The 12,431-nt window shown below is 39.5% G+C and overlaps 1 protein-coding gene across 1 annotated transcript; it reads right to left on the bottom strand.

The window, feature by feature from the left end:
• Positions 1-1,248: 1,248 nt before the first annotated feature.
• LOC119884573 (phospholipase D2-like) lies at positions 1,249-11,585 on the bottom strand (the record flags this gene model as incomplete). Its single annotated transcript, XM_038694959.1, is given in 16 exon segments — positions 1,249-1,362; positions 1,962-2,080; positions 2,189-2,345; positions 2,467-2,676; positions 2,778-2,888; positions 2,999-3,077; positions 3,354-3,437; positions 3,562-3,705; positions 3,807-4,052; positions 4,156-4,214; positions 4,301-4,366; positions 4,828-4,921; positions 5,076-5,218; positions 6,669-6,796; positions 6,888-7,048; positions 11,177-11,585. Coding segments are annotated over 15 exon segments (1,887 nt in total), but the record flags the coding sequence as incomplete, so codon positions are not given.
• Between the last annotated feature and the right edge of the window lie 846 nt (positions 11,586-12,431).

Raw genomic sequence — 12,431 nt, 5'->3', positions numbered from 1 at the left:
GCAGAATAAAAGTCATTAAGGAATCTTCTTTGCAAAGTTCTTGTTTGTTTAAAGTAATTACATTCCCCAAAACAATGTGGAGATCACCAACAGCATGTTTTCTCTATAAATGCAAATTCTGTGAATGCACTGTGCTCTCAATGTTTTTTTTTTCAATTTCTGTTCCTTTCTTCAAATGAGAGTTTAAGATTTCCGACTCTGGTGCTTTCCTGATTATCGTTAAACATCCCAGTGGAACTCATGGCTTGTGTGACATAAAAATCCCTTTCCCACATGTACATTAAGCAATACCATAAGTACTGTGGTAGTTTTCTGTGTTGTCATCATGCGTGTGATCTGTTGATCTGATGTGAAATGTTGTCCGAACAACCTGCCACCCATGGTGAATAGAAAGAAAGTCTGATTGATCTGGATGGATCACATTACATGGGAACAGTCTGTACATACTCACTGTATTATGAGGTAAACTCTTGTGAGCAAATCAACTCTTATAGATGAAAAAGGTTTCAGGAAACTTAGGATGACTTAAAAAGTAAGATTTATTGAAGCTCGGCCGAGGAGAAAAATGGCATCAGAAGTATAGTCAGAGCACAGTGTAGTCAAATCTTTCGGATACATCCTGATGGGGAGTACTTCCTCGACATACAGAGATTCCCTGTGTTCAAACAAGCTAATTCTTCCCTTATCTATACATGAAGATTCTATTGGATATTGGTTCAAAACAAGACACTATGCTTACCTACGTTTACCTAAGTCATGTTGTGTGTCATTCAAGTCACATGCAACACTTTCTAAAGAGTGCAAGAGAGCAAGTCAGTCTGTCTGTCTGAAACTAAATAAAGATAATCTTGACCTTGGGTTACCTAGGAGATGGACCCCAGAGTTCATCCAGCATGGCTCAGCAAATGATCCTAACGTGACCTGGGGTGACCATGTGCGATATTACACTTAAAGAAGGAAATTTCCTTCTCCTGTATCAGTGTGTAAAACCTGAAAAGCACCTGGCAGTGTTGTGAGTTCCTCAGCTTGGTCACTGATTCCTTTTTGTACTAAAATGATGTGGATCACAAGTCCTGTGGCCGATATATTAGTCTTAGTAGACCAACATATAAAAAATTTATCAAGATTTTAAATAGCATGACATAGCATGCACATTGTCCATCATATACCCTTTTTTTCAGTTGCACGGGTTTTGCACTTTTGGTTGATAGTGACTTTGGTGTTTGGTGAATATGTGCGCATAAATACCTGCACTTTGGCCTTCTTGGACTCAGTCACAGTGAATGAGAGCGAGTCAGCGGTACAGTGAGACTTGGGAAGAAGGTAAGGGTAGAACTCGTCCTTGTACTTGTTTTTGAAGATCTAGAGAAGACAGAATAAATGAACAGTCCATATTTTTTACCTTCATGTTTCCTACAGAAGCCTTGCAGAAAAGTTCTATTAAGTTTATTTTACTACTTACTACTTATATCATATTGTTGTTGTTCACCGTAGCATAATATAACATAGCAGAGACTGTGGACAACAGCCTACAATTCCAATACAGCCGCAACAGGGCAACACAAGTCTCAGATAGATTGTTTTAGCTCTATGTGATAACTTTAAATATAACTTTTTTTAACCTTGCTTACACCTCCAATTAACTGCTTTGGATAGTAACAATATAACATGTGCTAAAGCTATCTGAAGCTTGTATATCTGTATATTTATTTGTAAAGCTGAATCCAGTAATCCACTCTCCACAATGATAAGGATGTTTATAATATTATATAGCACAAGGCTGCATAACGAAAGGAAATTTGTAGTTCCTTCATGCTACGCACAACATATAATTAAGTGTATATATATATATATAGTTGTATATATGTATGGGGTCTTTATGGCAAATCTATGACAATAAAACAATAAAACCCAGGTAGCATGAAAAAGACGTTTGTTTGAAACGTTCTGTGGAGACTGACCTTGGTGAAGTTCCAGCGCTGGATGAAGTGGCGGGCTACATCCCTGGCAGCCCTCCCATGAACAGCTGCAGACAGATCACGCCACGGCATGCGAGGAACTTGAGTACGGTCGATGTTATCTGAAAAATATATAAAAAGCAATCCTTTCAACTGCCAGTTCAGAGCCTCGCGGTGTGTTTCAATGTGTGTATGCATGTGCGATACTGAAGGACATTTAGATAACATACCTTCAAACGGTTTGTCCAGTTGGACCCAGTCTTTCTGGATAAAGTTGTTGTAGTCTTTGCCAAGCCACAGTTTAGTGTTGTGAGTCAGATCATTAGGGCCCTGCTCTGCTTGCTTACTTGGTTCAGATGGTTTTAGACCATCAGCCACACCATTATCCTGGTTAACAGAGACATCCGTTGACATATTGAAAGCACACTTGTTCATGAACTACTGTAATTATATTCATGTTTTAGTCAGCAGCAATACACAAGCTAAAAAGACAGTTTCAACTCCTTACCCCTGTATCTCCTTTGGGCTCCTCCGTGGTCGCACCGTTGGCCATCTCTGTCAAACCCAGGTCAGTTAACCGGTACTGGCTGTCATCCCACCTCCCAAAAGCGAGGTCAAGCCCCCCCACAAAGGCTACTGTTTGGTCAATGGCTACCATCTTTTCATGGTGAGCCCACAGGAACACCACAGACGACACGTGGTCAGGATGTCGCATCACCTGATGGATGCAAAGGGTTAAACTTGACGCGAAAACATGAGACGAGACCTCTACTAATTGTGTAGCCGTAGTCTATCAGATAATGTGGAGGTGTGACAGACCTTGATGTTTGGGTGCATATTCATAAGAGTCCTCTTGCTGTGCTCACTATTGATGCCGAGTGCTAGCTCCACCTCTTTGTACAGCAGAACACACACTTTGACTCCCTGTTTCTGCAGGAAAAGGTAAAGGCATTTTAATAAATTATCAGCGCAGGTAATGTGCAATTTGAAAATCATTTAAATAGTATAAAAGAGAAGAGCAAGACAGAGAGAATGCCTACTGCTTTGCGTTTGAGTATCTCATCCAGGCGCCAGTAGTTATCAGTTGCTGGTCTCTTTAGGAACACTTCAGGACTGAGCCTGAGAGGAAAGACACATAAAGAGCTCCATCTATTTATATATTCACATTAAAAATACACTTAATTGCAGGGTTCTGCACTCCATGTTCAGGTGGATGGATATGGTATTTGTTGTAGTGCATGATCACTGCATTTTGTGCTTGTCAACATTTCCAAGTAAAAAAAAAGAAATACACTTATATGTTACAAATGTAGCTAAAATATTTCATTGGTACAACCTTTTGTTTGGTATGACAAAGCCTCTTCATCACAAAGTCCAGATCTTGCTGACACTTACCACCAATCTGTGATGAAGATTTCCTCCTTGGCTTGTTCGAGAGCATCAGCCAGGTCTGCAAAGTAACCCCTTCCATTCACGTACCTTCAAACAATTCAATATGAATATGTATGAAATATGAATGAAAGTTTAGCAAATGAGGAACAAATCTAAAGACAGATATTTGTACATTTCAGGACTAGACTAGACACGTAGACTACATATCTACCATTTTGTGAGTGTGTTCTCCCGTGGTGGTGCAAACCCCATGAAGCGTTGCACTTTGAGAAAGTCACAGGAATCTGCCAGCTGGTTGATTTCATGACTCCACCATTGGGTTTGTCTATAGCTGCTGCATTTGATGATCAGACTCCTGAACAAAAATGCATACAAAAAATGCATATATTTATCAAAAACACAACATAACCCCAGGCATATATAAACACAATTCACTGGAGCTTTCAGCTGACCTACCGGGTGAAGTTCTCAATGCAGACTCCATATTTATTGTCTGTGTAAGCAGTACCCACTTTCACTTTGAACTCTGGGTCAAACAGCAACACAAAGTTGATGATGCCATTGTCTCGGTTCATATACATCAGGAAGGAGTCTTTTACCACCAGCCAGCGCCGTGACCAGCGGAAACAGAACTGATGATGGCCAATGCAGTTCAGGCCTTGGATCCGGTGGCCCCCCGACCTTTTGAAGATGGGTCCCTCCCTAAGACAAGTTGGCACACGTTGCACAATAAATCTCTATCACACACTTTGTCATTTACCCCACTTCTTCTTGTGTCTCACACATTCTAAAGAAGTTTGCTTACAAGCCTTTGGGTCCAAGATCAGTGACGAAGGAGAGAGCTCCAACGGAGAGGAATTCCAGCTGAAAAAGGTAGATCAGAAAATGCCATCATGCCACATGGCATCCACTTTGCATGTGTCTGTGTATCTTTGTTTTAAAGGTATTACCATGCTCTGATCATTCCTACAGAATACGTTCTCCAGCAGACCATTCAGGTAGTCCTCAAGGTATTTCTGATAATAGAAAAGCGGAAAGTTATATAGAGAGAGTGAAAAATTCATGTGCAAGTTAGTTGATTGCCTGAAATTGATTTTTATGAAATTGCCATTGTGGGCCATACAGTAACTGTTTTTCATTGTGTAGACTGATTCGTTAAAAATATTACATATATTATATATATAAATTTTGTAATTATTATCATTTTCAATAATAACATAAAATACATAAAATAATATAAAATATATAAATTAATTCATTGATCATCCTGAGTAAGAACTCCAATACAGTAAAAACACAACCCCTTATTAAAAGTGTTTATTTTCTTTATATGTAGTTAATAAACAACACCAATCTTCTTCTATGAATAAAATACATTTTAAAATATTGCAACAACCGTGTGTGTATTCGAAGGGGTTATTCATAATAGGTACTGTATATATGTATATACTATGTCTCTGATTGATTTGTTTGATACCATTTTGCTGGAGGTCCTTCTGGTTCGTTCATTCCCATGTAGGCTAGGCATTTCCTCTGTCATGGCTCTCAGCTGCTGCCTCTCCTTTGCAAACCTTTAAGAAACATTTGAATATTCAAAATACTTCATTCTGACAACAAAAAATTACCAAAAAAAGTAAGCAACCCACCGCCCCGATTTCTACTGCACATCTCTCAGAGTGAGATGTTGACTTGGATGATTAAGGAAAAACTGATCGGTAAACAGACCTTCCCAGAGGCAGCAAGTGACACACCATCTTGTGCTTGTAAAGGTCTCTGTGCAGCTCCTGGAAGTGCTTGTACTTCCTCTTCACTGTCCAGTGGAAGTGGCCATGCGTTAGCCGCACTGTGTACAGAGTGCCTACATGGACCTGGAGGGATAGTATTGAAATTGTGTCATAAGCATGATGATTTAAAATGAGAAAAATCCAATACTGAAGAAAACCAAATGACAGAATAAAATTCACTGAATTTTAAATTACTTATTTAGTTCAAGCTAAAGTGCGGGACTTTAACACATAAATGAACGTCCGTTACATTCAAGCCCTTGCCAGATGAGTTTGCAGGATGCTGATTAAGCCTCTCACTGCAACTTAAAGCTAGTGTCTGTGCCAGAGCTGAGGGGGACGAGCAACCATAGCGACAGCAGCAACTCAGTATGGCAGAGCCTATCTGTTAAAAGCAAGCATCAGCAGAGTGTAATAACTCTCACTGTCAGGTTGTGGGAGACAAAAGTTCACCACTGCAGGGTTAAGTTTTAACTTCACAGATGTTATTGCACTACAGATGTTGACTATTTTTAAGCAACCTGTGTCTGTTATTTTTACAGTTTTGCTTTCCTTCATAAAAGTTGTGGTCACATTTTCCTCACAAATTTTGCTGCCGAGATCTGTGTAACAGCACTAGCAACACCTTTACCTCAACGCCCAAAAGGGCATGAAACACAAGAGATTAGACAGTAGCCAGAGCCACTTATTTAGTTACAAATGAATGTTAACATATCCAAAGTGTCCATCATAGTTGTCCACTGCACTGTAAAACAGCAAGTGCAGTAGATTATGATCGAACCACAATGTAGGTCTTCCAGATCTGATGTACATGACATGCACATTTCACATATGTAATTTAGAAAATATAGCCTAGTTAAGATGTGGACCTGTTTAAACCCCAACACACTGGAGACAATTTTGAGTTTCAAATTCCCTTGACCTTGATAAAAAATGCAACATCTGGTGCTTCTCTGGTGTCAACCTGAATAATACACTATTACACATGATCTTGTTCTTTTTTAGTGAAAATACCAAAGTAGAAATACAAGTCCAAAGAGAAAAGATTGACTCCAATATCTTGTTAGATGAGGCCCCAACCTTCAGAGGCTGCAGCAGAAATAAAACGGCATCCCAGAAACCCACTTCCTCAAAAACTCTCCACACTACACTCTCCTCTTCTACACGAACATCGCATCTACAAATAAAATTACACTCAACGAATAACAAATCACAATGTCATTGCCAGCCTACCTCTCTATCTAAACAGTAGCTGAGGTACCCAGACCAAGACAACCACACAATAAAGGAAAGCTGAATAAAGTTTTGACAAAGGCTTGACAAATCAGATATTAAAAAGTGATCATGGATTGTTCATAAGCTGTTCTATAAGATGTTAACTAGCAGAAACTGTTTTGACATGGTTATTAAGAGTAACTAATTAAAGTTAAATGTGTCATCTGAAGTTTTCTATAAATACTAGTATCCTTTTAACAACCACCAAAAGAAAAAACAATTAGTCTTCGTTTATAATTTAAAAAATTTACAGACGTACCTTTGAGCGAGTAGTGTATTTTTCTGTGTTGTCCACTCTGCATGTAATGGGGGTACCAGGCATTAAGTGAGGTATACGCTCCTCTTTTATTTCAGGAAGACGATGCACCACAAGGAAAGGACGACCCTCTGTGATTTAGAACAATATAACATTTTTATGAAATGCTTCCAATCATACCTTAAGTTTAATGTACTTATAAGAACAGACTAATTTTCTTACCACTGCTGGACATGAGGCCGTCTATCTCGTCTGGACTCAGATTGTTGTAGTCATGTGAAAAGCGCCTTCTGGTCAGGTTATGGGTTGTCGAGCTTTGAGCCACTGGCTCGATCACATCCTCTGAACTGTCCATCGCACTGTTGTTGCAAGTGCCAGCTGCCCTGGAGTAAAGAAAAGGAGTTTTACTTTGACAGTCCAGAGTTGTGCACATTCTCATCACCAAGCATGCATACATAACCAGTGACCAAACAAATGTTGAACTGAGACAAATTTTTTCACACAGACACACATGAGATTTTAAAGTCACTGCAAATGGTGGCAGTAGTTTGTAGCAGTAATGTATGAACTATCATAACACCAATAGATGTAGCAGTAAAAGCAGGGGTAGCAGTAGCATTTGTAAAATCAGCAGTAGTTGTATTACCTGTGGTATTAATAGTAGCAGCTGCAGTATCAGTTGCATTAGCTGTACTGAGTAGCAGTAGTTGTCAAAGCAGCGGGAGTTATGATTCCACCACAAGTTGTAGCGTTTGCAGTCAATGTAGCTAACCAAGAGTCACAAGTAATAAAAACACAGCTAAATCTGGAGTTAAAATATAGTGAAATAATCTGACAGGAGGTTCTTGAAGTGAATCTTATCCATGAGGAGAGCGAGATATGATCATTTGATGTGAGCCATTCAAGAACAACTCAGTATCACACCAGTCTACAGCAAACTCTGTAATGTTCGAAGTCCCAGTGTTAAAATGCTGAAAACAGAGAGCATTCATATACTGCAGGCGTCTCGTAGTGTTTACCTCTTGATCAGTTTAGGACACAGCGACGAGTGAGAGAAAAGGGTGTGTGTGTGTGTGTGATCCCTTTTGTAAAGTGTGTGGGTAGATTTCTTTGAATGGCTGACTGTTTCCTGGGCAACAAGGCAAAGGGGAGGGAGAATGTGTGAGTGCGTGTGAGAGTCACAAATGTCACCAAACCCAGCACTTCACAGTGACTAAAACTTACTGGAATCATTTGTACATTTGCTAATGTTAAAATTGCTTCATTGTGCACTGAAGTGTAAAAAGCAGATGATGTCAGAAACAGTCATTCTGGGATCGTTCATCTGGCTAAATTTTTGCATTTTTTATTTAAAAAAATGCACATAGAGTTGCTGGTTGAGTTTGAAAACATCAACAGTGAGAAAACTTCTGGATTTTGAGACGATACTAGCTACTTTGGAAATCAGCCCCCAGTGTAGTGCATATTACTGGTTGTACAAAAGATTTGCTTTTTAAATGAACACAGTCAAAAGGGAGGAGATGTAACAGACAGGAGTAGAGGATTTAAGCTGAGATATTAACTAACAACTCAGTAACACAAGGATCTCCCTTATTTTTTGTAAATTCAGATAATATCGGTCAATAGAATTATTGATTAGTGAATACACCGCTAATGTTCGAGTTTTGAAGTTATTACCTGTACATCCATGGGTTTGTTATGATTCACTGCTTTATAAAATAAATACTGTTACATGATAAGAATCTCTTTAGAGGTTTTGTTATTTCAGTTACTGTGATCTCAATATCTCCTTCATAACATTTCCTATTTTAATTGTTTTGTTGTATTTCTGCTTTTACTACAGCATTATAAAGAATTCACAAGTGCTGAACAACACTCATCTGGTGAAGAACTTGAATTCCCATCCCCAATCCCACAAAGACTGATCTTCACCAGATGTTACTGTGATTCTGTGATACTGTGAAGAAACAAGTCATGTTTAGGATAATTTCTACTTTGTCATTTCATGTTTTTTTTCTATTGTCTCCAATTATAATCCTAAATCTTTTTTAGGCCTTTCAGCCATGTAACGTGACATTAAACCCTGTCATTTAAGTTCGCTTCCTGCTGTTTGCTGAGTCAGACATGTTGCTAGAAAAGTATTTTGCTAAATAAGGTCTTTTGTCTGTTGAATGCTATGAAGAAGCAGCTCGTATGTGCTGTTAAGCATAGATAATATGCAGTATGCTGGCATACATGAGAAAAATATTAAAAAAAAGAAATATAATATATAAAAAATGCCTACTTACTAATCATGAACCTCTTCAATAGTAAGAATACTTTTTTTGGTGTTTAAAGAGGTTTCAATGAAAATAAACCAAACAAGCCTGCAATCGGCAGGTTATCGTTAGGCAAGCAAAAACCCTTGCACGAATACCACTAAGATCTCCTCTTATGCAGGTAGTTGAAGGCTAAATTTTTATAGTCCATCAAACTACGCTCCAAAATGCTAGAAATCACCCTCAATCAAGACAGCAAAGAAGTCTCAAAAAGCCCTCAACAGACTAGAGTTCAGAGCTGACAATATTTGCTAAAATGATGTCTGCAGTAGGTCAAGGAAGGATCAGAATAACACCTGGATGTGCAATTCACTGCCTCTTTTAAGCCCCAAAGAAAGGGCACACCTTGATTGGCTAAGAGGTGAAAGAACCAAGCTGCTGTCAACTCCTATTTAAGAGCCAGTGCCCACACCCTGTGCAAGCGATCTGAATAACCCCCCAATCAACTCAGAGGAATTTTGACATTCAGCCAAAACAAATTGGAAAAGGGAAATGACAGCAAGCACCAGAGAATGGGCGACTGCTACACAGAAGTCCTGGGTTGACTTGACAAGATTTTTTTTGTTTGTTGTGAGTGAAACTTATTTACTCAAGTTTCCTACCTGTGAAATACTACACTACATCCACACAGCTTCCTAACATGAGCCTAATTGGCCAGAAGAAACTATTATTACTGAAAGCCAAACCACATCTTACACACCAAATAGTCATATGAGCATAATCTTAGTGTGGATCAGTGCTGCTGGATCATTTACAACTTAATGCTGCGAGCAGCAGTAACTCACAGGGCCATGAGATGATTTAAAGTCCTTGTATGAAGGTTTTGGAGAGTTCTGACTTCGGTGACTCCCAGTGGTTTTATAAAAAACAAAAACACCTGGCTGACACAAGGGTAATGCGTCGGAGACATTTAGAAAGGTGGAGACAATGAGAATGATCAAGTAACACACACAATGCACCAATTTTCATAGAACTTTTTTCACAAACAATCAGGATAATAGTGGCTATGTCATATGAAAATACAACACATAGGGGCTTTAAAGAGCAACTTGACACCACCTGAAAATCTTGTTTAAAATTCCTGTGACTCCTACAGTGTAAGTCCTCATCTTACTGAGAAGTGTAGAGGTGTACCCAGGGTGTGTTCAGCACACCCTCACATCACTGCTGGATGTGGTTACATAGCAAATCTGACCACGCAGTAGACATGAGAGTTTAATCAGGGAAGGTCAGTAATATACAGCTATTTAGCTTGATAAAGTTAGTCTACTGTTTAAAGGAAGTCTTTGTTGGATATGGGGTTATGTTTTCATGGTAAAGTAAGGTATTGATTAAAAATGTGTAATTTTCAATAGGCCTAAATTAGCCTAACCAATACACACTTTATATTCACTGCTGTAAGGGAAAGTCCTGTTTTGCACGTTTTTGTGCATAATTTACCAAATCGTTTACAAATAATAGACTATATGCATGGGGCCTTTAAAGACATTTATATATGGCACTCAGACTCTGAAATGTGCAACCATATCATATGATCTGAATATGTCATAAATTCCTACATGACTAGAACAACAGTGACTAAAAAAAAACAGTGCTAAGTCTCTTCTTGCCTGCGGTGTTTCTCACTGATCCACCATTTCACCACGTTTAACCCATTACAGTAAAACTGAGAATAAAGTGACAGGCTTTGTAACGTGTTTGATGTTGGTTTTTGAGAAACACACGCACTTTTTGCCTCTTTCCTTAGAGTTGATAGGAGTTTGTATAGGGTTGTACAGTGTGCTATGGCTCCATCAAAAAAACAGCAGAATCTGTACAAGACACTAGAAGTTTCTTACACCGCGGATGTGTAACAGTGTAGCTGTAAAGACGTTTTAAGCCCCGAATATAGATATCAAGGACTGTAATGATAGAGGATGGGCATACTGAAGGCTAAGTTTTGTCGTCCCCACCCATCCCCTGGTTTCCCACAGCGCCGCATTACACAAAAAAACTAAAATTTAGGAACTAAGCCAACAAATGTTCCCTGACGAAAGTGACAACATGTACAAATCACAACGAAAAGAATCTGTGTTCCTGCCTCGGTGGGTTAATCTGCAGCTGGACAATCTTCAACCGGTAATGCTGCGACAGATCAGACAGAGGAGTAAAATATGAGTCCAATTTAAAGGCCTAAAAAGATAGCCTACTTACTGTCAGTTAAAATATCCCGGCTGGGCACACACAGCTATTCCACACGCGGGACAAGGAGGTAAAATATACATTCAGGCTAAAATGTTCCATCGTACTCCGGCAGCCAGTGTCTTAGGACCAAACTGTATTCCCCGTAGGTGATGGACACTTCAGTTTAGTCCCTCCCATTGGATGTCAACGGGACAGTAACGTTATGAAAAAGTAAAATAGATTATCTTTAAATGTCGCAGCTTTGTCACAAGAGGCAGGTCATGCCTAACACACCACTTGTTCTACTATTTAATGCTTAATATTTAATACACAAAACCACGAGGTAGTGGATGGAAAGAAACAGTGTGGGTGTTTTCCACGCAGAAACAGACAAACAGGCACGACGAGGTGTCTGCGCGTTGCCACCAGATAAAACATGGACTTTTATAGGACAAGACAAACCGACTGTGCGCCATCAGGACAAAAAGACACACGGGAATCTGGATAGGTGGTGGGGGGCGATAATTAAAAAGACGTGGCTCGTAACTGCAATCGGCCATTCAACGTGATTCGCAGAGCACACCACGAGGTCTCCGGTTAGTGTTTTCAAACTGAAAAAAACTTGTCAGCGAAAATCTGCCACGGACTTCTTCTAAACGACCAAAGTAGCCTCTGATGTGTGTTTTTGGAAGCAGCCCTGTATTTTGTAGGAGCTTATTTCCCTGACATCTAACGACAATTCTTGAATTAAAACTACACAACCTTTGAAAGCTTTTAACGTTATAGAAAAAGAGGACACACCGGAAGAACGTATCGCGCCGCATTCAGGTGCGTTTGACTTTCAAGCTACAAAGATACGATTTTATGGGAAGGCCTGGATAAAGCACATTTTATATGAAACGTTTAACGATTATAGTTTTTATTTATTCATCTTCCGCACACATAATGACTGCGTCTAAACCCCGACAGGCGGGGCAAACCGCCTGAGTCAAGGATGTGATGACAGATGCAAACTGACCTAAATCTGGGTAGTGCTTTGCGTGTTAGCAGCCTGACACTGGCAATACAAAACAGCCCCAACCACACCCTTATCAAGACGGTTGCTGGGGATTTAGGAACCTTTCACAGGATGGGTAAAGACTGAATATTCATAGACCAGACCTTCAGGGACCCAGTTTGTATCTGCGGATGATCTTGGGGACTGTCCGGTAGATGAGGTTTGATTCTTTTCCTGTCTGTCCAGTAACAATAGGACTGTTGTTCCTGCCTTTTTCCAACCACAAAT

Source organism: Micropterus salmoides, unplaced genomic scaffold, assembly GCF_014851395.1.
Source record: "Micropterus salmoides isolate LMB-PRFRI ecotype aquatic unplaced genomic scaffold, ASM1485139v1 Ms_hic_scaffold_3549, whole genome shotgun sequence".
NCBI lineage: Eukaryota > Metazoa > Chordata > Actinopteri > Centrarchiformes > Centrarchidae > Micropterus > Micropterus salmoides.
Note: the sequence above shows the minus strand (reverse complement) of the source record. Positions and strands in the feature narration are given on the sequence as shown.